Source organism: Moschus berezovskii, chromosome 4 (genome assembly GCF_049115385.1).
Source record: "Moschus berezovskii isolate FMDL1 chromosome 4, NW_MosBer_1.0, whole genome shotgun sequence".
Lineage (NCBI taxonomy): Eukaryota > Metazoa > Chordata > Mammalia > Artiodactyla > Moschidae > Moschus > Moschus berezovskii.
Window position 1 is genome coordinate 89368820 of NC_142463.1, and position 26660 is coordinate 89395479.

A 26660-nucleotide genomic window follows, 5' to 3' on the forward strand; every position below is an offset into this window, starting at 1 on the left:
TTTTAGTCTCCTCTTTCACTTTCATCAAGAGGCTTTTTAGTTTAAGGGTGGTGTCATCTGCATATCTGAGGTTATTGGTGTTTCTCCCAGCAATCTTGATTCCAGCTTGTGCTTCTTCCAGCCCAGCATTTCTCATGATGTACTCTACATATAAGTTAAATAAGCAGGGTGACAATACACAGCCTTGATGTACTCCTGTCCCGATTTGGAACCAGTCTGTTGTTCCATGTCCAGTTCTAACTGTTGCTTCTTGACCTGCATACAGATTTCTCAGGAGGCACGTCAGGTGGTCTGGTATTTCCATCTCATGAAGAATTTTCCACAGTTTATTGTGATCCACACAGTCAAAGGCTATGGTGTAGTCAATAAAGCAAATGTTTTTCTGGAACTCTCTTGCTTTTGTGATGATCCAATGGGTGTTGGCAATTTGATGTCTTGTTCCTCTGCCTTTTCTAAATCCAGCTTGAACATTTGGAAGTTCACAGTTCACATACTGTTGAAGCCTGGCTTGGAGAATTTTGAGCATTACTTTACTAGCGTGTGAGATAAGTGCAATTGTGTGGTAGTTTGAACATTCTTTGGCATTGCCTTTCTTTGGGATTGGAATGAAAACTGACCTTTTCTAGTCCTGTGGCCACTGCTGAGTTTTCCAAATTTGCTGGCATGTTGAGTGCAGCACTTTAACAGGATCATCTTTTAGGATTTGAAATAGCTCAACTAGAATTCCATCACCCCCACTAGCTGTGTCATAGTGATGCTTCCTAAGGTCCACTTGACTTCGCATTCCAGGATGTATGACTCTAGGTGAGTGACCACACCATCATGGCTATCTGGGTCATGAAGATCTCTTTTGTATAGTTCTTCTGTGTATTCTGGACTTCCCTGGTGTCTCAGATGGTAAAGTGTCTGCCTATAATGTGGGAGACCCGGCTTCGATCCCTGGGTTGGGAAGATCCCCTGGAGAAGGAAATGGCAATCCACTCCAGTATTCTTGCCTGGAAAATCCCATGGACAGAGGAGCCCAGTAGGCCATAGTCCATGGGGTGGCAAAGCGTCTAACATGACTGAGCTACTTCACTTTCACTTTCTGTGTATTCTTGCCACCTCTTTTTAATATCTTCTGCTTTTGTTAGGCCCATATCATTTCTGTCTTTAATTGTGCCTATCTTTGCATAAACTGTTCCCTTGGTATCTCTAATTTTAAAGAGATCTCTAGTCTTTCCCATTCTATTGTTTTCCTCTATTTCTTTGCATTAATCACTGAGGAAGGCTTTCTCATCTCTCCTTGCTATTCTTTGGAACCCTGCATTCAAATGTGTTTCTCCTTTGCCTTTCGCATCTTTTCTTTATCAGCTATTTGTAAGGCCTCCTCAAATAACCATTTTGTCTTTTTGCATTTCTTTTTCTTGGGGATGGTCTTGATCACTGCCTCCTGCACCATGTCACGAACTTCCGTCCATAGTTCTTCAGGCACTCTGTCAGATCTAATCCCTTGAATTTATCTGTCACTTCCACTGTATAATTGTAAGGGATTTGATTTAGGTCATATCTGAATGGTCTGGTGGTTTTCCTTACTTTCTTCAATTTAAGTCTGAATTTGGCAATAAGGAGTTCATGATCTGAGCCACAGTCAGCTCCCAGTCTTGTTTTTGCTGACTGTATAGAGCTTCTCCATCTTTGGCTGCAATGAATATAATCAAGCTGATTTTGGTGTTGACCATCTGGTGAAGTCCATGTATAGAGTCTTCTCTTGTGTTGTTGGAAGAGGGTTCCTAGGTTAGTCAAAATGGGGTGAACTGTGAACACTGGCACGTCTACTGCAGAGGCCAAGTTTTTCAGCTCAGATTTCTTTCTCCTGTGATAGGCATTGTCCGCTCACCTCCTGACTCCTCCTCTCTTCTTTCTTGACCCTCTTGCTCCTCCTGCCCCTTCAGTTCAGTTCAGTTCAGTCGCTCAGTCGTGTCCGACTCTTTGCGACCCCATGAATCACAGCACGCCAGGCCTCCCTGTCCATCACCAACTCCCGGAGTTCACTCAAACTCATGTCCATCAAGTCGGTGATGCCATCCAACCATCTCATTCTCTGTCGTCCCCTTCTCCTCCTGCCCCCAATCCTTCCCAGCATCAGAGTCTTTTCCAGTAAGTCAACTCGTCACATGAGGTGGCCAGAAGTAAGCAATGCCCTGCACCCCTCAAATTCTGTCTTATTGACTGTCTTTTATGTACTTCCTCGGCCATGTTTGCCTCCACTTAACGAACCCTTTTATGCTTATGACTCCCCAGTTGCATCTCCACCCTCTTTCCTGGACTTTATGCTCATATTTCAAACCACATCTTACTTTTTCAGCCAATCTTTATGGAGTGTCTACTCTGTGTTGAAGGTGGTCTCTGCTGCATGGAGCTTACACCCCAGCTAAGGAGACTGTCCCTCAGCCCCAGTCACACCACCAGGTCCTCAGTTACAGTCATGATGAGGGCCACAAAGAAGAAGCTGTGTCCACTTGGGAGATGGACTGAACTCTTCTCTAGGTCAGGAGAAGCTCATGAGGAAGCAGGGTTTAAGTGAACTCTGTGGGGGAGTAGGTAGGGGACGGGGAACAGGAGGAGACTTAGTGGCTTTGGGCAGAGAGGGCATAAGGGCTGGAGGCTGAGTCAGGAAAGAGTGGGTGAGCAGGAGAGCTGAGAAGGTTGTGTAGATAGTGGGCTGCAGAGAAGGCCATGGGGAAAAGGGTGTGAAATAAGGCTGGAGATGATGAGGGGCCTTGAAGGACCTGTTAAAGATGTGGGCAAGAGTCTGCAGGCTGGAGATGAGGGTGAGCATATCTGCGCTTCTAAAAGATCACACTTGCTGCTGCGTGGAGAAAAAGGGGACGGGACTGAAGTCAGAGTCAGGAGGTAAGAGTGACAGTTCACGTGGCCAGTGATTATTGCCTGGCAATTCTGTAGCAGCAGAATTAAAGAGAACTGGCCAGATCCTAGAGGTATTTAGGAGATGAAATCTCCAGGATTTAGGGATAGATTTTGTGAGGGGGTGAGAAAGTAGGGGCAGGTCTCAAAGATCCCCAACAGCGAAACCGCGTCTCTTACATCTACCTGCACTGGCAGGCAGGTTCTTTACCACTAGTGCCACCGGGGAAATCTGCTTCATTCCCAACATGGCTTAAATCTATTATCTCATGACTTTCTTCCCCAATGCTCCTCCAATCTGCTCCTGTTTCTAGATTCTTTATTATGGTTAGTAACAATACAATCCAGAGAAGGCAATGGCAAGCCACTCCAGTACTCTTGCCTGGAAAATTCCATGGATGGAGGAGCCTGGTAGGCTGCAGTCCATGGGGTCGCTACGAGTCAGACATGACTGAGCGACTTCACTTTCACTTTTCACTTTCATACATGGAGAAGGAAATGGCAACCCACTCCAGTGTTCTTGCCTGGAGAATCCCAGGGACGGGGGAGCCTGGTGGGCTGCAGTCCATGGCGTCGCTACGAGTCAGACATGATTGAGCGAGTTCACTTTCACTTTTCACTTTCACACATGGAGAAGGAAATGGCAACCCACTCCAGTGTTCTTGCCTGGAGAATCCCAGGGACGGGGGAGCCTGGTGGGCTGCCGTCTATGGGGGTCACACAGAGTCGGACACAACTGAAGTGATTTAGCAGCAGTAGCAGCAGCAACAATACAATCACTCAATAATACCGCTAATAGCTGTAATTTATTAAGCACATGTTATATCAGATATGATACCAGATATTTTAAAAGAATAATCTTCTCTGATCACCATAACAACTTTATGGGGTATGTGTTATTCATTTTACAGATGGGGAAACTGAGGCTCAGAAAGGTTACATAACTTCTTCAAGGTTTCTAGTAAATGGCAGTCATGATAAAAACGTCAGTCTGTACGACTCCAAAGTCCTTCTCCTTTCCCCTCACCACACCACCTTCAAGTTCTCTGCCTTACAATCACCCCTCTCAGACTCTTTCCTTGCTCCCACACCAGGTCAGTCATCACAGTCCATTGGTTTACCTTGGTTAAGCCTCCTCTATCATTTGCTACTGCCTGCCATGCCCCTCCACCCACTATGCATGGCTGGCTGGATCCACCAGAGTGGAAGCTCCAGGAGGGCATGGATCATTATCTGTCTTGTTTTCTGCCTTATCCTCAGGGCCTAGAATGGAGTCAGGCAAACAGCAGGCTAACACTAATTAATGGTTGAGTGAAGAGATAAATGTCTATCAGAAGATAATTTATGGGGGACTCAAGTTCCCACAAGTCTCATGGGTAGAGGCACTGATGGTTTGTTCCAGATCATCTTTTTCGAGGAGGTTCACACAGCAAACAGCCTTGAAAGGTAGAGATAGTGTCTCCCCCAGTGGAGGGCAGTTTTGTTTGCCCTCCAGTATAATAAATATAAGGTCTCCCTTGGGGGCAAAGGTTGGCAGGTTCGCAGCCAATTGTAAAAGACTGGGGAGTCTTCACATTAGATGCAAGGGTAAAATCTCAGAAACTTCAGAATTCACAATGGTCCTACTGCCTTTCAGTAGAACAACTGATACAGCCTCCACCTCCCATCACTCCCAGACACCTGCCTCTAGTGTCATTGTCCCCTTCGTGTCCTCTAGAGCTGAGTTAATTCATCCAGGCTGCCCATACAGCCTTTCAAGTCCCCGAGGGATGGCTCCCACCTCCCTAACTGCACCTGCTCTCAGCCCACCCCTGCTCCATATCAGGCAGTCATCCCAACTGCATACCTTCTCCACTCCCTTGCATCTTTGCCCTTGTCATGCTGTCCCCTCCACAAGGGTCATCATTACCCCTTTCCACTGAAATCCTGTCACTGCTTGTGGCCAGGATACTGTCTCATCTCCTCCATGAATCCTCACTTTACTCATCTTGTAGGGTTCGCCCATCCTTCTGCCTTGAATTATGGGTTCCTAGGTAAAACCCACTCTGCTTCTCCCAGAGGTTCCATGCCCTCATCTTCCAGAGGAGTGATCTTCGCACCTCCTGCAGCCTCCGCCATACATAAGCTCAGGAGATGAGTGACATCTTGAGGAGTTGAACCACACATGGAAGGGTCTTGAGGAGTGGTAAGATGGAAGGACAGTGGAATGGGGAATTGAGAAGAGAGTGAACAAAAGCATGGAGGAAGTGCCCAGGGCAGGGGAATCACTAGGTTTGGTTGGTGCTGAGTTCATACCAGACAGCCGAAAGAGATGGGCCTGGAAAGATGAAGGAAGTGAGGCCCAGGCTCAGGAGGGCCTTGGCCATGGCAGTCCCATTCCTCTTTTAAGGCAGAATCTAAGGTACTGCTTCTCCAGGGTCTGGGTTCCTTGGCCGGGGGCTTCAAGAGGCTGCTCCCAGGCAGACCTCTCCCTCTCCTGGCCCACTCCGCCTACGTCTGCCACCAGAGGCCCCAGAACCTCGCATTGACGCGGGGCCGCGCGTGAGTCAAGCCTGCGTCACGGCGCCCCGCCGTCAGGGTGGCCTTTCGCAAAGCGAGGGAAGAGTGCGCGCAGCGCTGCGCTCCGCCCCGCTCCGTTCCGCTCCGCAGAGCCGGCGCGGCCCGGGTGCAGGGAGGGTGGCACTGGGCTCGGCGCCTGCAGCCTCACGCGCTCCCTCCGCAGCGGTACCTGGGTTCCCGGACCGCTCCCCCGAGGCCCGAGCACGCCGCGGGCGGGAGACCGGCCGGGACCGGCGGCGAGGGAGGGAGCGAGGAGCGATCGGATTGGCGTGCGCCCGTGCGCGGCTCCGGGTCTCCTCCCAGCCCCGGCCGGGGCCCGTCGCCGCCACACTCGGACTGCTCGTGGGAGGGGCTGTGCGCCCGCCACCCGTCGGGGACCAAAGCTGCTCGGTCCGAGTGCAGGAGCCGAGACCGCGCTACGACCCACGCGGGACAGGTGAGTCGCCGGCCGCGCCCAGCCTGGCTTTATGGGACCAGCCGCCGCAACTTCAGCTGTTCGGCCCCGCCCCAGCCCGGGAGGCCTAAGGACTGAGGTTCGAGGCGGCTCTGCCAGGGTATCCGCCTGGCTGTGCAAGAGCCCCAGCCACTTGATCCGCCGTTGCCTGGCGACGGAACCTTGGGGCCCGCGCTCCTCCGGCGCTTCGCTGGTGCCCTGCGCCCCCGTCACGGGTTGGACACCCGGCTTCACCTTCCCGGGCTCAGAAGGGCCGAAGAACTCCAGAGGTAATCGGGCGGAGCTGCAGAGGCGAGCGCACGCGGAGGACCGGGGAGGAGGCCCGGCAAGAACCGCCGCCTAGAGCTGCGCGCCTAGGGTGCAGTTCTCACCGGGAGTCTCCTGCGCCGCTGGGGACCCCAGCCCCAGCCACTGGCTTCAGGCCCATGACCTTGACAGTAACATTGGCAAGAGAAGCAGAGCGCTCGCGCCTGAGATAAATATTTAATTCCCAGTCTTGGGGCTGGTCCCGGCTGAACTCGAAGCTAGATAGCGGAGAGCCCATGCTCCCTCCAGGGAAGAGCGTCTGGGAATGGAATGGCGGAGATGCGGACGTAGGTGCGCGGGGTGCAGGTCTGGAGCGGGCGCCGCCTCGGGAGCGAGGCCTCTGGCACGTTTATACCTGTGCACACCGTGCTCTCCAGCGATGCGCGATGCTTGTAGTGCTCCAGGGAGGAGCGCTCCCGCAGGGGCGCGGCCTCCTGCTCTTTCCTTTTAAGGCTCAAACAGCCCTGTCAGGGCTGCAAGTGTTCAGAAATCCCGAGTCCACTCACCTTACGGAATCCAGTCGCTGTCAAGGAGAGTTAAAAAAAAAAAATTGTTCCCTTTCCTCTTTCGTTCCTTGAGAAAATTTTATCGAACCGTTTAGATTAAGAAATTTCTAGCCGGAGCTACCTTTGGGGCAATTCAACTGTGAACACGAGGCAGGTGGGGTTGGGTTGGGGAGATAGGTCAGGGGTGTAGAGAAGGAAGTTTGTTTTGAGGGCACTGCCCCTAGTAATGGGAACTTTCAGGAACTGAAAAAATCCTGAAATGCTCCCCCTGCCCCAATTCAACCAAAACTTTAGTTATGCTGTATTGGACTGATGTCTGAAGAATAAGGTCAGAGTGAGTGGAGGTTAACGGAGGGCTTCTTGTGTCTCATGCTGCGCTTGCATTATCGCATGAGCCGCTGAGGTGGACCTGGGCAGGAAGAGCTTTGAGGTCATACCTACTTGTCCTTGGCCGTGGCTCATTCATGGGGACCATCAGAGGCTCAGTTCCTCTGCTGGCCTCTTCTCTAATGGAGCAGCTGTGGCTAAGTAGGTGGTGAGTTTCAGCAAATCCTTGCAGCTCAGCCTGGAGTGTGACTCAGTGCAGAAGGCAGATTGTGCCCACCAGCCTGATTGTAGCATTTGGCCTGAGTCACATGCAGAGTTGTGTGTCAGCTATTTCTGAGTTGAATGAAGCTGTCTACTGGGACTCGTGAGTGGCAAGGACTCGAGCTTCCAGTGTTTTGACGTCACTGACCAAAGGTGAGCAAGTCTCCAGAGTGAGCTAAGCGGAGATCTGGCTACTGGCCAAGTGTCCTGGAGCTGTGAGCCCATGGGAAAGGTGAGCAGGGCCCAGTTGGGAGAGGGTAGATTGGAGGAGAGGGTTGGGGGTGTCGGGGGAGGAGACCCTGTGATTTCAGTAAGAACTGGGCCCAGTGCTCTGCCATGTGCCAGTGTGGGGTGACCTTGGGCAAGTCCCTTACCTCCCAATTTCCTCCATTGTAGAGCAGGGATGCCAGTAGTACCTTTTCTGCAGGCTTATTTTTAAGCCCAGTGCTAGACACCTAGCAGATGCTCATTAAGTGTTAGTTCCTCTCCCCTTTCCTCATGGATCTTAATCCGAAGTGAGTCTTTCTCTTCCTGTCCTTGTTTCTTGGTGTGAGAGGGAGTGTGGAGACAAATGAAAGTGGCAGGGCTTTCCATGTGGTTGAGAAGGACCTATAGTGCAGCTTCAAACTGACCTATTTCCAACCCTCAAGTGTCCCCTGAGAGATCTTGAGTGGGGAAGCCTGAGTAAGAGCAGGGCTGTGGAATGTGGAGTCGGGTGGGGGGGGTGGGTAGAGGGTGGGCAGAGCTGTGCTGGGGCCGCTGGGTGCTGAGCTAAGATGTGTGCACCTCAAGAACAAAGAAAATAAGGGGACCCCCCAGGACAGCAAGAAAGAAGCCATGCTGACTCAGGGAACTCTAGCCTGAGACTGGAAATGTATGTATGTGAGTGTGAGTGTGTGTGTGCGTGCCGGCACATGCTTATGAGAGTGAATGGTACATGCACCCTGGAATCACTGCCCTCCCAGTTGGATCTGGGAGCAAATTCCAAGGATGATATAATAAATACAGAGAGTAGAGGAGAGGAATCCTAAGAAGCAAGTTCTTTCTGTCTGTGCAGCTTCCTTTTCCTCGTGCTCCTTCCTGTCCAGATTTGCTGCAGCAGGACAATTCATCATTAATCCCTTCAAAGCTGCTAAGATAAGCAGCAGAACAGTTTAAAAGGAAGATGGATTTTGGTTTTTTCCTAAACCAGGTCTGAGTTATTGCTCGCTCTCAGGCTGGGCTGCAAGAAATCATTACAACGAAATTTCTGGAGCACCAGGATGGGGAAAATTTCTGTTATTATAGATTCCTTTTACATCAGCCTTCCCCAGTCTGGTATCCCCTCTGACTTCCAGAGGTCAGAAGCACAGTACCACGAATAGCTCTGTGGTAGTGCATGCCCCGTGATCACAGGTGGGATGGTCATCTGTGGGGAAATGCCTGCTTGGCCTGCTTTTAAGAGGGCTGGGTGCTGGGTGCTTAGCACACAGTGATAATATCTAAGTTTTTATTGAGGCTTCTGCGCTGTGCTAAATGCTTCATTCATATACTATCTCATTTAACCTTCATTACAGTCCTGGGAGGCATATTATTGTTGTCAGCAGTTTACAGATGTGGGACTTGAATTCAGAGAGCTTAAATAATTTGCTCAAGGTCACACAGTAGTGGGTGACAACATGAGAATTTGCACTCAGGTCTGTTAGATTCCAGACTTCATGTTCTTGATGTCTATGTGATGTGAATCCATAGTAAGTTCTTAATAAATTTTTGCTGACAACATAGGCATTTACCCAAACGAGGTTGTCTAAACCTGTGAGTTTGTTTCTTTAAGCTGTTGCTCTGAGAAGAAGGACATGAGCCTCCACTAATGGGAAATTGGTAGAGAATGAGCATACCCCAGTTTCTAAGGGGGAATACAGTATGTGGTCCCAGGTTGGTTGAAATCCAGAAGAACATCCCAGGCTTCATCTTGATGCTTTACTGTCCTGTCCATCTTTCTCTTCCTGATCTCTACCACCCCGACCTCATTCCTATAAAGTCTTTCCCAGTCTGGGGCTGGTTCTAGGAGCAGTGAAGGAAGAGTCAGAGCAAATGTGAGGATGCCTGAGGATTTTTGCTTCTGCAGTACCAAGGGCAGCCAGTCACTGGTGGGCTCTGATGTGTCAGGTTTCTCTGCTGGAGAGTGTGTGCCAGGGACCTGCAGCAGTTTCTGGTGAGGTCCCAGACCCCAGAGCGAAACTGCTAACCCTCCAAGGTCATTGGCAGCAGTGGCAGCAAGGGCTACCCAGAGGGATGCTGCTTGCTTCCTGGTCCCGTCCCATCATGGAACCTGTGCTCCTCACCCTTGGAGCTCCACCACGTGCGTCCTTGACTGTTCTGGGAAACTTGGTCTCTAATTCCTTCTGCTTCTTCATCTCCTCTCTCTGAGAAATCACCTGGAAGAATAGGTCCCAACTCTCCTAACCTGCCTCACTTCTTCAAGCCCCCTTTATTCATGGTGGGGACGTTTCTGAAAGTAAGGGTGGATTGTTGAAAGGTAAGCACCCCCAGGGGACAAAGAGGTCTTCTGGGAAGCCCTTGCTCCATAGACAGCCATTTTGAGGAGATACAGTCTTTGGGTAATTCTCTCTCCCATCCCCCATGAGTGATTTAAAAAATTAAGATATGGTCCATCTCTGGATAAATTCAGTTATTAAAAATATAGTTAGATATTCACTGTGCACATGTGATTCACATGTGAGAACGTGGGCTCAGGTGCAAAATGCGTTACTGTACCAAATTATTCTCATGTTTAAAACCAGGTATGTTTTGATAGAGAACAATCCTGTGTCAGATGAGGCTTGGGCAGCTTGAGTTCCCAACTTGGGAGCTGAGACTGAAAACGCTTTTGATCTGAGGCCACTTGTGGAGTGAGAATGGGGCAAGTGTGGGGCCAGAGGAAGTAACACCCCAGCTTCCAGGCCTGGAAGTCATCGAATCAACTGCATCTGACCCACTGAATTGCCACTCTGTCTTCCACAGCCTACTCACAGTTCATTTGAAGATAAGTTTCCTTTTGCTGTATTCCGTCATTTCTGATTACAAGTTTACTTGGAACTTCTGCTGGATTCTGTGCACCACTAATTTGCCACCTATTATTTCACTTGCAAATAGAATCTATTGGTCCACACCCCAAATTCCTGCTGGCTGCATTTTCTCTTTAATTATAAGACTTCTGGGCTCCTGTGGTTTTAAATCCAACTCCAGGCCAGCAGTGCTGTTTGATAAAGCTACCATTCAGGGGATGTGAGCAGTCATCTGATGGGATGGCTCCAGCAGGTGCTACCTGGTGAGTGCTCAGGAAGGACATGGATCTCCTCTTCCTGGGGTTCGACAGGGAGGAGAGCATGCTTCTGTAATGGGCAGCCAGCGTTGACTTTCAGAATGGCCCAATGGGTGCTGTCCACGGTCCTGGCACACCTCTGAGACTGCCTGTTAGTAGTTTGGGGACTCCTTTAGAACCACCGGAAGCAATCTCCGTGACCAGTCCCCCAATTTGCATTATGCTTTTAGCTTTGGGAATAGACCTGGCCAAGTGAGAAAGCTCCTGGACTCCGGGAGGAATGATGGTGGATGGACTTGTTCCATTGTTGACCTCCTGAATGAGATTCACATGTGTCGCTTTGCAGTGTGGCACAGTGCATTGGAGAATTTCCTAACCAGGGCCCCAGATGGGTGGCATGTGGCCCAGAGATAATGACACCTTCATCCCCTGAAATTGCCTTGAATGGTCTCAGATGGAGAAACCTCCTCCATTTACCCAATGTGCCATGGCAGTATTCTCTTCTCTGTGTGTCATCACGTGTGGAAGATTGGAAATCACCAAAGTATGGGAGAGTACGGACTCCTGAGTGAGGTGGACCACAGTTTGGATTCTGCCTCGCCTGTTTCATGGCGAGATAATCTAGCACACGGTAGTAATCTTCCCCTAGCTTAGGCTTCTTTGTCTGTAAAATGAGCATTCCATCTTACCCCAAGTTGTTTTGGGGATAAATAACGTATGGAAGGGCAGTGTGTCTTCAAATGTGTGCTCCCTCCGCTGTGATCCCAGGGGGCTGGCGACTTGCTCCTGATGGGGGTGCCTTTCTGCCCACCCCTCCACAAAGCTGTGCTGAAAGCTGGTGGGGAAAGAGACACAAACGTTTCTGGTCCTCAGGAAAGAGACATCATGTTGGGACTGTAATTAAGGGTTTCTGATTACTATTCTTTCAAGTGCTCTTCGGCGGTCTGGTGGGTAACTCAGGTAATTGGACACTGGTGATTCCTCTGTCTCTCTCTGGAACAAGAGGAAATGGTGGCTGTAAAAAAAATCCAGGTCAGAGGATTAGGGCACAGGTTGTAAGGACCCATCTGTTGCCACTGTGGCCCTCCCACGAATAAGAAAAGCAGGGAATCAGGCTTTTGCTTGTCACTCCTGGACTTTTTCTTTTCACAATTGACTTAAAAGATAATTTTTTTTTCTAAATCAGGACAGTCTCATGGGTCTTCTGTTCGGGGCCTGTGTATGTTTCAGTACCCTGGGTCCTCTGTTTTCCTCTCTTTAAAACCTCAACCTTATCCATCAGCCTGGCCCAGGTCACCACCATCTCTAACCTACCTGCTTTTTCTTTTTTAAATTCATTTAGTTGAGGTACAGTGCTGTGTTAATTTCTGCTGTCTAGCAATGTGATTCAGTTATACATATGTATACATACTTCTTCATATTCTTTCCATTATGGTTTATCACAGGTTACTGAGTATAGTTCCCTGTGCTGTACAGTAGAACCTTGTCATTTAAGCATTCTACATGTAATAGTTTGCATCTGCTAATCCCAAACTCCTAACCCATGTGCTTTTTAACTTGTACTCTATCCATCCCTTTAAAAACAGTCTAATGTTTGAGAGAAGCCCTAGACTCCTTTCCACGGCTGATGGGTCCTGCCTGCTCAGGCTGCCAGCTATTCTCTTGTCTCAGCATATCCCGTTCTACCCTGGGTTAGGATGCTCTAAGCACAGGGCCTATGTGGCTCCTGCCTTAGGACCTTTGCACTTTCTGTTCCCTCTGCCATGATTGCTTCCCCAGGACATCCTGGCTTATGCTCTCACATTATCAGGTGTTTAGCAGAGTTGCTTTCCAATACCCCCTATACATTATAGCATGCCTACCTCACTCTATCCCCTGTATATATTTATTTGATATCACTATATAGTTTATGCCTATATATATGATATTCCCTGGTAACTCAGCTGGTAAAGAATCTTCCTGCAATGCAGGGGACCCCGGTTTGATTCCTGGGTTGGGAAGATCTGCTGGAGAAGGGATAGACTACCCACTCCAGTATTCTTGGGCTTCCCTGGTGGCTTGGCTGGTAAAGGATCCACCTGCAATGCGGGAGACCTGGGTTCAATCCCTGGGTTGGGAAGATACACTGGAGGAGGACATGGCAACTCACTCCAGTATTCTGACCTGGAGAATTACATGGGCTGTATAGTCCATGGGGTTGCAAAGAGTTGGATACGACTGAGCGACTTTCACTTTTCACTTTCATGTGATATTAATTGTTATTATATATGACTTTTATTTGTCCTCTAAATCCCCCGGAGCAGGGACATTGTTTTCTCTGTTCTCTGCTGTATAGGACAGGACTTGATGCTCAGTTACTGTTCAGTAAATATCTGTTGAAAGAAGTAAAGGATGGGAAGGAGGGAAAAAGGGGAAATATAGAGAAGTTTTAAAATCCCATATTTCTGTAGTATCTCTAGTTCATCAGAGTCTCTGGGCTCCATTCTCCTTCAGTTCAAGAGAGAATTGGAAATAAGTTGGAGCTCCGGACACCTGCATCCCCCACCAGCCCCACACGTCCTCAGGGAACCATGTGCTTGTTCCATGCTGGTTCCCGGATGTTGCAGGCACATGGGTGAATGGGCCTCTGTTCCTGCTTGAGCCCATTTCCCCCGTGTTCTCATGTGGAGGGGCAGCTGATGGGGTTTATGGTGTGCTCCCTGTGTTATTTCATTTCATCCTCATGACAGTCCCACGAGGTCAGAGCCTCATCCCCATCTTTTCAGGTCCAGAAGCTGAAACCAAAAGAGGCTGTAAATCCTCCCAAAGACTCACGATTTGCAAGTGGCCGCAGGACTCAGGCCCAGGTTTCCCTGACTCCAAATCCCATGATCTTCCTGGGACAGTGTGGTGGCTGAGAGATTCTGGAGTCACCTTATGTTGGTGGTTGGGATTCCAGGCCTCCACTTTTTGACTGTGAGCTATATTTCATCAATCCAAAGATGTGTAATTTTGCACAGTGCCACATTTTAAAATCAGAATGTGCAGTCAACAATGTCTCAGATGGGCTGCTGGTCAAGTGGGTGAAAACCTTCCATGGACCCTTTCTGGTAAGTTCAAGAAAGTACCAGCACCAAAAAGTCTTAAGTTCAATGAAATACAGGTAATGTATCCCCTCTGAGTCTCTACTTCTTCACCTGTAAAATGGGGATAAGAGTGGCACCAGCCTCATACAACTTTTGGCGGGGTTAATGGAAATAATGTCTGTTCAACATAATGGCTGCTATGGATAGTCAGCCCTCAAGAAGGATAGCCTATGTGCTGCTGGTCTTTTAAAAAACTATTTATTTATTTATATGGTTGCACTGGGTTTTAGTTGTGGCAGTCAGGATCATTAGTTGTGGCATATGGGATCTAGTTCCCTGACCAGGGATCCAACTGGGCCCCCTGCATTGGGAGCATGAAGTCTCAGCCACTGGGATCACCAGAGGAGTGCCTGTGCTGCTGTTGAAATTGTCATTATCACCACAGTCCACTTTGCCCTCAGCACCTAAATTCTAGTGGAAGGCGCAGGTGTCTGTGGGGCAGCCACGGTGCTGCTCTTGCTTTCACACTCACTGGGCGTGCATTCCCCCTCACATGACTTGGTAGAACTGAACCAAAAGCTTTTGTTGGCACTGGCCTCTCCCATGTTTTCCAGTGCCAGTTCCTCCCCCCGTGGACCATCTGCCCCTTTTCCCGCTTTCCTTCCTCCTTGACTAAGAAAACAAAATACCAACTGCAGAGAACACGCTCAGTAAATGCAACAGGAAGATGAGACAAGATGTAGAAGATTCCACTGGCTCCTTGGCCTGTGTGTTGCTTGGAATGGTCTGCAAGCCTCTGGAAGGCTCCACACCAAGACCGTGCCCATCCAGTGATTACTTCTCTGTGGTGTGGATGAATCCTGCCTGCAAAGTGGAGACAAGGAGGCACAGGTCATGGCTCCTATAGGAAAGGCAAAATGTCTTTGAGCGATGGCCAGACTTCTTAGTTTATGTTAGTTTCAAACAGCTGCTTGGGGCATCACATGCTCCTGGGATCAGAGTATCATGTCAGAAGATGGGAAAATTTGAAGCTGAGAAATAACATCAGATTCTAGAAATTTTGAGGAGTTCAAAATACATCAGTTCATTGATTCACTCACTCACTTCATTCATATCATATTTATTGAGCTCATGTAGTAGTTGGTCACCAGAATTTGGCCTTGGAGAAGCAAAGATGCGGTCAGTTGGGATAAGGACTGGGGACCACAGCACAAAGCTGGAAAATCTGTGAAATGGTGTCAGAAGTGGCTGTTCTGTTGACTTGACGTTTCAGGAAGCTTTTCTTTCTCTTTCTCCTTCTATCCATGTGATAACCAGATGCAGTTGGTAGGTAAGAGCTGTTCCCTATTTTCCAGATGAGTCAGCGCTAGAAATCTGTCTTCCAAGGCCTAGGGTCCTCCCCACATGTGCTGCAGGGCTGCGCCAGATTAGAGCCCCTGGCTGGGCAGACGACTTCTGGTAGGTTTACCACGTCTCTGCTCAGAGCTGTTAGCTTTTCGCCGACACATCTTTGTTTCACAGGAGAAGGCCGAAGTTCTGATTTTCACATAGGAAGCAGGGAAGCAGGTTGATCCTGGAGGGTGGGCAGGCAGAGGCCTCGGGGCATCTGTGAACTCCATGCCCTGTCCTGTTGGCCAGGCCCTGCTGGGTGTGGGGCAGTGGGGGGCCACAGAGCTGATCCGTCTTGGGTCCTGCCTGCAGGGAGCCTTGTGATTCGAAAAGGAATCAGGCCTCGAATAACTAGCTATACTAGAAAGCCAGATGGTAAAAGGAGCAAATAGTCTTTCAAGAAGTGTACTGAGAAAGAGAAAGAAAGGGATGTTCTTTCTCACTAGAGAGTTGTGGAAGGCGTCACGTCATTGCTGGGCCTTGAGCTGGACCTTCAAAGACTAGAAGGTCGAGGAGGCAGAGGATGAGGAGGTGGGCCGAGGAGGAGCGGAGAGCCAGGGCCAGGGAGGTGGAAGGGGGCCCGCAGGAGGAGCTGCCACGGCGATGCGATGGCAGTGGGCATGGAGCGACATGGTATCTCCTCTGAAGGCCTGGAGGAGATGTGAGCTGGGCGCCTAGTGCTGGGCTTCCACGGAGAGAAGGCCTGAGTTAGAGCACAAGGGTGGGAGAGGACTTTGCGATGTGGGGATGGAGGAGGGAGAGGCCAGGAATGTGCTGGCTCCTGGCTGTGCCTCCTGGGCGAGAAAAACCAAGACGAGCGGCCACCCGAGGCCAGGGCCTGCCAGGAGCAGTTTGTACCAGTTGACCGCCAGAGGTTCCAATAAGACAATTAAAAATAATTCGGGGGATAACTTGGGTCTCTAACAGTCTGATCTGTATTGGGCTCAGTGGAAGCCCAGAGGCTCTGAGGCAATTAGAAAAAGTGTGTGGGCCACCACAGCTTGTCACCTGGAAATCAGGATGCTGTTAAGTTCCCTGAGAGGAAGGGACTGACCTCACTTCCTTCTCACCACTGCTTAGTGCTGAGTTGGACTTGGCTGTATGGCCCAGGGAGCTGGGCATTCTCCACTGCTCTTCTCTTCTGGGGGCCCACGGCTTCCCTGCGGTGTGGTGGTAGTTTAGTAGCTAAGTCATGTCCAACTCTTTGAGACCCAATGGACTGCAGAAGCCACTAGGTTTCTCTGTTCATGGGAGTTTTCAGGCAAGAATACTGGAATGGAGTACACTTCCTTCTACAGGGGATCTTCCTGACCCGGGGATCTAATCCAGGTCTCCTGCGTTGCAGGCACATTCTTTACCACTGAGCCACTGGGAAGCCCTGTGATAGAGGTTTGCATTTACAGACTTGTAACACTCTCTCCAGAGTACCCACCCACCCAAGGCAGCAACACTGAGCACCCTCAGGGCTTCAGTGAAGTCAGTCCTCAGGGTCTGAGGTCCCCTTGGCTCCTCTTTCCCCAAGATAGCAGCCTGTCCACTCAGTTCACCTGGGAGTCTCACGTGGAAACTGACTTCTTTGAGTTTGACCTTTGAGTTAGCAGGTACCATCTTACTGACCTCAGGAGGCAGGTGCTCAGAGGGTCCCTCTTCCCCCGATCCTGTCGGGTGGAGAGGCCCCTGGCTTGGCCTTGGTTGCAGGGTGAGCAGCCACCCCGCCCCCGCCCCCCGCCCCGGGGGGTAATTACTGAATGAGTGCTGTGCTTGAAAGGTTGTTGTGGAGCCATCAGCCCTCTGGCCCTGAGATATTTTTACCTGTCTGCCTCCTAGTCACACTATTATTTTTCTCTTTTTAAGAAGATTCACAGTTCACTCGCCCGTCCTGCTTCTCTCACATGCGCTATTCTGAGCTGTAAGCTGCATCTGTTGCTAAGTGACAGATCTGGCAACTGAGGGCTTTCTCGGCATTCGAGCCTCTCTGCATTGTGTTTTAAGTAGTTGAGGCATCCTTCTGGGGTGTACCATGGCACTGCATCCTCTGATGTGCCTCTTGGGAAAGCACCTTTACAACCCACCCCATTTACTAGGGCTGGTGGTCAAAGCATCACCACAGCACCCCAGTGAGCTCTCATCCGGAAGAGGGTGGCCTGACAGACAAGCCCAAGGACCTGCAGTGTCTGGTGCTGGGGCAGGTCACACCTTGCTCACGTGCATGTGCAGGAGGAGCACTCCCTGGATATATGCAGAGCTGAAAGGGCCTCAGAGATCATCCAGACCTACCCATTGCACACACAGGGAAAGCAAGGTCCTGAGAGGTCAGGTTGATGGTGCCACTTTGCACAGTTGGCTGGTGGTTGGTCAAGCAAGACCAGCACCAAATGGGCCTCCCATTGCCTGGATCACCTCTGGCTCCACGGGCAGCAAAGGCAGGGCAGAGAGGAATCTACCTGCCTGGACCTTCTCAGATCCTGGTGCTTGTTCCCGGCCGTGCTTCAGGGTCGCTGGGTACACATTGGATTCCCGGGCCATGGGCTGAAAGCTCACCTTTTCCGGCACAGGGTCTCCAGGCCTCAGGGAACTGGAGGGCTGTGGAGACGGCAGGTTATTTGAAGTCACTGCTGCTGCCTCCCCTTTAGACCTGGAGAGAGCCAGGATCGGGGAGACCTGGGTGCTGGCAGCTGTGTGACGGTGGCCATGCCCTGTCCCTCCTGGGGGCACAGCTGTTCACTGCACTTCTCGGGCCGGGCTGTGACTCCAGTGAGATGATAAGAAGAGGTGACGTCTGTGAGCACTGGCTGGGGGCCGGGCCCCCTCCTGAGACCTGTACACCCTGTCCTCCCCTCGACATTACCGGGTGGTCATGCTTTGTTCAGTGGCACTGAGGAAATCAGCTCAGTGAGGGGAAGAACCAGGCCAGGCTTGTGGCTGGTGGGGAGGGAAGCTGAGATTCGAACCCAGGCAGTTTGGCTTCGGAGCAGAATCACCACCTCATACTGGACCCATGGACTGTGTAAAACATGTTTTTAAATGATTTCAAACTATTCAAAATATGAGCTATAGTTCTATGCATAATATTGCCAGGCTTTACTGTGAGGCTATGCTTTCTTTTTTTATCAGTAATAACATTGCTGATCTTCATGCCTGGGGCCTGGCCCCGTACGGCCCTCGCCTGCTTCCCTTTGACCCCGGGGCCAGGTGGGTGGGCCTGGACCTCGCGGGGTGCCGCCCTGCCAGCTTCAGGGTGCCGCTGCGTCTTCCTAGCAAAAGAGGACACCTCCGCGCTGGTGGTGTTTCACAGCGCTCTCCGCCCTCTACCCCACTCCGCCTGCAAACCCATTTTGGCTTTTCCTGAGGAGAAACAGGGCATTTATGTAATGAAATATAAATAGGGGGACTTACATATTTTTAAATGAATTCATTTTAAATGAATAAAGACAAACAAGACCAGAATTCCAGATTGCGGCCTCCACCCTTGGGGTCCTTCCTAGCGCCAAGCCCCGTGCCAGGCACTCTGCGTATGTCTGCTCATGGAATCCTCACACAGCCCTCCCTGGGAGGAGGCAGGAGCTGTCATCAGATAGAACCTTTTCACCTAGGAAGGACCCAACACTTGGAAAATTCAAGCGAGGTGGCTGCCCGCCTCTCTCAGGGCACCAGCCAATGTCTTTACATTTGGCGGAGTGGGGGCGTAGAAGTGAGAGGTGGGGGAGGTGTGGGGTAGAGGCCAGGGGCTTTGAAGTCAGACAGGCACTTCACTCACTCGGGCACTTGACAGACATTTCCTGAGTGCCTCTGCTGCAGTGTCCCCTCCTCAGGGATGCCTTTCCAGATGGTAACATTGCAGCCCTCCAGCTTGCCAGCGACCTCACTCTCCATCCCCTGGTATTTGTCATTATAGTAAAAATCACCACTGGTTATTTTGTATGTTTATTTCTTTGAGTGTCTGGCCTGTCCGCCAGAAATAGAACCTCCACAAGAGGAAGCTCTGGATTGTTTGCTGCTGTATCCCTCACACTTAGAGCCTGCTACAGAGAAAGTGAAAGTGTTAGTTGATCGGTTGTGTCCAGCTCTTTGCGACCCCATAGACTGTAGCCCGCCAGGCTCCCCTGTCCATGGAATTTTCCAAGCAAGAATACTGGAGTGGGTAGCCATTCCCTTCTCCAGGGGATCTTTCCAACCCAGGGATCAAATTCAGGTCTCCCGCATTGCAGGTAGATTCTTCGCTGTCTAAGCCACCAGAAGAAGGCACTCAGTAAATATTTGTCAACTCAATGAAATGAGTGAGTGAGTGAATGAAGTGGGCTCTCAAATCCAGGCCTTTCTGACTTCAAAGCCCCCAAAGAAGATACTGTCTTCTTCCTGTGTTCCACTCCCTGCTGGGTCTGACCCAGTAGCTTTGGGCAATTATTTCCCTCTCTCTGGACCTCAGTTTCCTCATATATAAAATGAGAATGTTCCTAGGATTCCTCAAACGTTAGTATTCTGAACATTGGACTCCTGTAATATGAGCAGATTCATGGGTGCAGCAGGTTCCAGTCCTGATGGCAGCCTGGCCCAGTGTCTCAGCTTTCAAGTTTGCAGCAGCACTTTGCAGATGGCCCAGAGGACCCCAGGCCCCACACTGTGGTGCACGATGTTCGTGCACATCAGTGATGTCTTGGGAAGAAGGAAGAAGCTCATATTGAGCTGATGCCTGTGGCTTCCATGATGCTGTTGTGGGTACCCTTCTCTGGATTTACTAGAATGTGCCAGTTTTGTCCTTGAGCCCTCTCAGTTTACAGTGGTGCCTTGTTCCCTTCCGCTCTTCTCGTGCTGGTGACCAGAGCTGCCACTCACTAATCTATTTATGGGGAAATGTGTTGTCGAATTGGCCAGCCTCAAGGTAAATTCTGCTGACTTGCAGGAATCCCTGTTTTCTCCAGTTGTGACAAGATGAACAGTACATATGCATTCCATATTGTTCTGATCTAATCCTGCTGCAGGCTGAGTACCTGCAGGGAGGCTCCGAGTTCAGGTGCCCTGGTGACTGCGCGCATAGGAGGGACCTACCTGACCCTCCTCCCAGCTCTAGCTTTTTATAAAACTCCTAACGTAGCTGAGGAATGACAGACTAGTTGGACAAGCCGCCATCACGTGTGGCTTAAGTTTTGTTCTCCATTTGAGGGCCTGGGGACACCACCTGATGACTGGGGAGAGGGAGGGGTTCATCCTGGCAGCCTAGGCAAGAACACAGGCCTCCCCCTGGTACAGCTCCTAGGGGGACCATTTGCTTCTGTAGCACAGGCACCATAGCAGCTTGGGGGGAGGCTGAGGGCTGGAGGGTCCACAGACATACAATCCTCCCTTGGGACACCCTCCAGGCCATGATGGAGTGTTCAGCTGACCCACTGTGAATCAGAGTCCCAACTGAGAGCTGCGTTTCTTATAGGGAATTCTGAGGTCTTTCAGGCAGTCTGGCTCTGTCCCAAGACCCTGACTGTGCCTAGAGTAGAAGGGGACAGTCACCAAAGAATCACTGTCCCCCTTAGATGAAGAGGACAAGAAAGTGTCACTTGCTTGTGTGATCCAAAACCTGGGCTGGGGAGGGCTGGCTGACCCGCAGACTAGGGAGGACAGTTGTCCCCATCTGCCAGGTCTCCTAGCTTCGTTACATGTATAATAGGATTTGGCTGGCCAGGTCTCCTCAAAGGTCAGGTGTTGGGTGGAGTCAGCCAGGAGGTCTGGGTCAAGGCCAGCAGGAGGGGCAGGTGTGTACCCTTCTGCTACACAGAGCTCTTGCCTGAGTGTCGAGATGGCACATGCCAGGGAAACAGAGGCAACTCCTTCGCTTAATGGAGTAATGACAGAACAGGATGATTTACATCCCTAGAAAGATGCAAGGCAACTGCCGGCCAGGGTGTGCGTGGTTTAATTTTAAATCCTCCAACCTTCCCTTAACGAGGAGGTGCTTTGATACAAGCAGAGTGTTAGGATCCTTCAAAGGATCGTTTCCTTGGTGCTCTATTTGTTTAAGGGAAAGCAGGAAAGATGGATGGGGAATGGCAGGAGCAGGTGAGAGTTTTGCTTCCCCCGCCCGCATCGTGCAGACATTATCTGCTGTAAAACTGTCACAGAAGGATGGAGAACTGGCTCTTGGCTGCAGTGGCCTTCAGATAATGTCACTGCTGAGCGATGACCCAGGATTTGTTGGCACTGAGCAAGCATCTCTAGGTCTCTGCTGCCAGAATCTTTAGCTGAGCCTCGTCAGTACTCTTGCCTGGGGAATGCTGGTGTCCAGGGGTCCCATGTAAGAGCGTTAGCCTTTTTTTTTTTTGCAAACATGAATGTCCCTCTGAATCACTTGGAGTTTCTGTAGAAACACATTATTCAGTAGGTCTGGGGTGGGACTGAGAGTCTGTGTTACTGACAAGCATGTTGATGCCACTGGCCCCCGACTGCATTTGGAACACAGGTGCCGGTTTCCCCGGGTCCCACCAGGTGGTTCGACTAAACAGAACACAAGAGGGCTAGGACTTGGCTACACCTTGTGCTGCCCTAGGAGGGGAAGGCAGTGGAGCCCTCCAAATGTTCCTGAACATTCTAGGATCTATGATTGTGAAAGGTGGCCATGTTGTGATGGATGACCCTTTATTTGGATTTGGTGTATGGTGTTACCCCTTCCATCAGGCTTACCTTTCTGATGATGCTCAACTGAGAAGGTCCATGGGGAAACTGAGGGTGCAGACCTTGAGGCCCTCAGTGGCCCTCACTGGGGAAGAAGGCAAGCTTGAAGTTCAAGGCCACCGACCAGCTTCTGAGTGTGTGAGAGGGAGTTGATAGGGTCGTGTCCACTCGGGCTCCCCACCTCTCTGGTGTGGTCAGCAAACCCTCTCCTGCTCTTCTGGTTTCAGAGGTCCCTGGATGAGAAGGAGCTGACGGTAGCTGAGTTCCACCTTCTCCACGTGCTGGGAAGCAGGGCTGCGCCACCCAGGGGGCCCAATGCCAAAGAACAGCAAGGTGACCCAGCGCGAGCACAGCAATGAGCACGTCACGGAGTCCGTGGCCGACCTGCTGGCCCTGGAGGAGCCCGTGGACTACAAACAGAGTGTCTTGAACATGGCCGGCGAGGCAGGCGGCAAGCAGAAGGCGGCGGAGGAGGAGCTGGACGCGGAGGACCGGCCGGCCTGGAACAGCAAGCTGCAGTACATCCTGGCCCAGATTGGCTTCTCTGTGGGCCTTGGCAACATCTGGAGGTTCCCTTACCTGTGCCAGAAAAACGGAGGAGGTAAGGGGCAGCCCTACTTGTCCCAAAGTGCCCTGCATGTGGGCTGGGCTGAGGGGAGAAAAGAAACACCCCTTTATGAGGTAGAGCCAGGGCCCTTGTACCCTGGAACTCAGGCCTCCAGAGTGAGACTGAGGCCCTTCCCCAGGAATGGCTAACAGCTCTCAAGAGGCTGCAGGCCTGAGGAGAGAATGTGGGCTCTGGCCCTGGACAGGCTGGATTCAAGTCCCAGGGGAGCCAGTTGGCTCTGGGACTCTGTGCAAGTTGCTTCATTTCTCTGTGCCTTGCTATCCTGCATCTGTAAGATGAGAAGAATAGTAGTTTCTGCCTCACAGGATAGTTGGGAGAATTAAATGAGCTTTATATTTATTAATCGGAGAAGGCAATGGCAATCCACTCCAGAACTCTTGCCTGGGAAATCCCATGGGCAGAGGAGCCTGGTAGGCTGCAGTCCATGGGGTCGCACAGAGTCGGACATGACTGAAGTGACTTAGCAGCAGCAGCAGCAGCATATTTATTAATAGAATGCTTACCACTATATCTGACAGGGCTTCCCAGGTGGTGCTAGTGGTAAAGAATCCGCCTACCAATGCAGGAGACATAAGGGACGCAAGTTCAATTCCTGGATCAGAAAGATCCCCTGGAGGAGGGCATGGCAATTCACTCCAGTGTTCTTGCCTGGAGAATCCCATGGCAGGAAGAGCCTGGTGGGCTACAGTCTATAGGGTTGTGGAGAGTTGGACACGACCGAAGCTACTGAGCACGTATCTGACACACAGTAGCGAGCAGCTGTTGGCCATTACTATTAAATGCTTATAGATGCCAGGCACTATCATAAGCTCTCCCTGGATATTAGGCTGAAATGCATGAAACTGCATCTTGGAACAGCCAAAGCACCAATTTCATATAGTTCAACCATCGTATTGTCCCCAAAAACCTATGTGAGGAAAAGTTATTATCATCCTCATATTAGAGGCTGTTACTTGAGGCACAGAGAGGTTAGATCACTTGTTCAAGGTCACACAGCTGGTGATAAAGTCAGGATTCAAACCTGGACAGCTTGGCCCCAGAGCCTGAGCCCTTAATCACTACAACTGCTGCCTTGCAGGTTGGAGGGGCCCTCGTGCTGCCCCTCCAGAGGGGGATTCACTCCCCGCAGAGGATCTTGCCCCTGATATCAGACCATTTCTACTCACTATTCTAACTCCTGGGGTGGGTAGAAGCCCCCAGGCCTTATCCCCTATCACCTCTGAGGTAAGCTGGAATGTTCCAAAGGCAATTTGCTTTGAAACCAGGGGGAAATGAACCAAAAATAAGCAAAAACAAAACAAACCCAGTGGGCTTTGACAGTTCCAAGCTCAGACCTCTGGTCCTGGGAAAGTGATGGAACCAGCAAAGAACTTTCTTGCCCCTGGGTCCCTGTGCCCGGGGACTGCCACGCTCCAGCCTGAGGGTGTGGCCCCAGCTCTACAGGCATTTTAGCCTTGTCACTGCCCTCCCTGCCCCATGGATCTGCCATGTGGGCTCCCCCAGAGATGCAGCCCTATTCAGAGTCTCTCCCTCCCCTCTGGGATGCTCTCCCTGGTCCAGAAGGCAGAGCCTGGCTGTAGACGTCTCCTTTTCCAGTTCTGTTGAAGGGCAGAGAGTGAGAATGCCCACCTGACTTAGGGCCAGAAACTTCCATCTTGCCACCAGGGCACAGTCTCTTCCCTCTGTACTCTCCTTGCTTTGAAGATCTTCATTTTTACTCTTTATTTTAAATAGCTGTCAATCAGAGCTTTCAATCTGTATGGCATGCCGTGCTGTGCTGTGCTTAGTTGCTCAGTCGTGTCCAAATCTTTGCGACCCCATGGACTGTAGCCCACCAGGCTCCTCTGTCCATGGGGATTCTCCAGGCAAGAACACTGGAGTGGGTTGCTCTGCCCTCCTCCAGGGGATCTTCCCAACCCAGGGATCAAACCAAGGTCTCCCACATTGCAGGAGAATTTTTTATGGTCTGAGCCACCAGGAAAGCCCAAGAATACTGGAATGGGTAGGTTATCCCTTCTCCAGGGGATCTTCCTGACCCAAGACTTGAACCAGAGTCTCCTTCATTGCAGACAGATTCTTTACCAGCTGAGCCACAAGGGAAGCCCCTGTATGGCAATGGCCAGGCCCCAGTCACTGAGTTGATATAAGGCCAGCCCAAAGCAAAGATACAAAGGGAAGTGTGTGATTCCCTCAAGTGCTGTGAGATGTTAAAAGCTCCGAGTACCCAAAATGACTTCAGAGGGCACATTGCATTAGGGGCTCTGGCTGGCAGCCTCCAACCAAATCCTTCATGGCTGAGATCATCAGTCTGCCTGAGCATTCAATGCTGAATCACAGAGTCCTTCTCCCCACCACACATTCCACCCCTCCCCTGCCCCTAGGCAGCATTCTTGCCAAAGTCTGTTAGTTCCCAGTGTCACCAGACCATTGCCATGGCACTAGACATCACGAACACCCCCCCCCAAAAAAGGCATTATCAGGTCTCAGGCCTCTGAGCTCCCCATTCCATGCTCCTACATTCATTTCCCTTCCTTTCTAATTCCTGGAATCCCTCTTTATCTCTACCTTTAATTCTTGCATTTTACTGGTTTTTATAGTCATCTTAAACATTTTAGTCATCTTAAATGTGTTTTGGAAGGAGGCAGATTGTCACAGAAGATGGTTGGTCTGAGAGTCAAAACTCTGGTTTTGAGCCCTGAGTGATCCATTGAGAATTGCTTAATTTTGGATGGAAACGCCAAAACTCTGCCTAGCTCCTCCAGATGTTGGCAGTTTCTTTATTCTTCATCCTCGCAGTTTGCTTGCTTTTCTCTTTATTTTTATGAGAAGTAGGCAAATGGTCATCAAGTGCTTACTCTGGGTAAGTCACTCATTTAATCCTCGTGGCAGCCCTGTGCAATAGATGTACAGTTGAAGTGTATGAACTGGGCATTTTCTTAAGTAAAATATGATAAAATATCAGCAATTTCATATGATTCTACCTAATATTTTCATCCTCTTTACATAGATAAGAAAACAGTGGCACAGAGGGATCAAGCAATTTGCTCAAAGTCACAGAACCAGTAAGTGGTGGAACCAGGACTCAGGCCCAGAAGGTCTGACTTCAAGGTCTGGATCTCAACCCCCACTCAGCATGCATCTCAACAGGCTGAGATCAAGGTGGTCTTTCAAAGCCCACCTTGGGGCTTGCTGTTAATAGCGAGACATGCTAGAGATCCAGGAAGCCTCAGAGATCCCAGAATCTAACTCTATAGCCATGTTCTGCTAAATTTTATAACTCCCTGAACAGTGCTCCCAGCTATTTAGACTGATGACCTGAAGCCCTGAAAGCCACTGAACCATCAAAGTAAATTCAGATGTGTCCCCAATTGTATTTTCTAAGGTAGAGGAGGGTGCATGTCCAAATGATTTTAATAAGAGTTGATATGAAAAAGCACCTGTGATGAACCCAGGCAGAATGCTGCTCATCCAGCCTGCAGTCCCCTGAGCCCTGTGGTTAGCTAGACCTCAGTGTGTTGAAGAAACTTTCCTCCAGTCCAGTCAGAGTCCTGGGGCCTGAGTGGTGACTGGTGGGGTCCAAGTCTTTGCAGCAGGACCTGTCTTTGGACAGCAATTACCTGGAGACTCTCCCTAGTTCCTTGGGAAGAGGAGAAAAGCATCCACAGAACATGCTATCCTACTTCTCTGACCCTTGAGACCTGTCTCCCTGCACATCTTCCCCGACCTGAGGACTCGTGGGTGAAATATAAAACCAGGGAGCCTGTGTCCCTACGCTGTCCTTCAGATCCCTCCTCTCCTCTTCCGTTTCCCAGAGCTGGAGACCACGAGACAGAGCTGGGTTAAAAGACAGAACCAGGGGTCCTTCAGGCCCCCTTCCTTTTCTAATATGATGCAGAGGCTCGTTAGTGACAAGTTGAATGTATGCGTTCATGTGACCGCGTGCACGTGTGTGTTGCATGAATTCGATGCTCTTCTGTAAGTTGCGGGGGTTGCTTCCCTGGGCACCTTTTCTGACTAGCTCCTCTGGACCCACGCCCCTGTCTCAGCGTGTGTATGCTCAGTTGATCATGTGCTGACAGTGCTCAGGTGAGCCCGAGGGTCCCACCAGTTCTCCTGGGATAGTGTCTGTGCCTTCTGTGGCCCAGATAGCCCCACTGCACACCCTGGTATAGAATAGCTAACGATGGGCTGTTGCCAAGTGCCGAGCCGTGGGCCCCAGAGGTGCCTGACTCCTGGGCTTATTACACATATTGGGATGTTGCAGTATGGGGAACAGAGCAGTGTGGCTGGGGGG

At 50.6% G+C, this 26660-nt stretch overlaps 1 protein-coding gene across 2 annotated transcripts in view; it reads left to right on the forward strand.

Annotated features, from left to right (window-relative positions):
• The first annotated feature begins 5485 nt into the window (after positions 1-5485).
• The window catches only part of SLC6A17 (solute carrier family 6 member 17), a 55654-nt gene continuing 34479 nt past the window's right edge, over positions 5486-26660 (forward strand). Inside the window, exons 1-2 of one of the 2 annotated variants that reach the window (XM_055403295.2) lie at positions 5486-5902; positions 21966-22339. In XM_055403295.2, the coding sequence (XP_055259270.1) occupies positions 22054-22339 (286 nt within the window). In that variant the 5' untranslated portion in view covers positions 5486-5902; positions 21966-22053. Of the gene's footprint in view, positions 5903-5952; positions 6190-21965; positions 22340-26660 lie in introns of those variants that run through there. The other variant, XM_055403296.2, reaches the window with a different exon arrangement.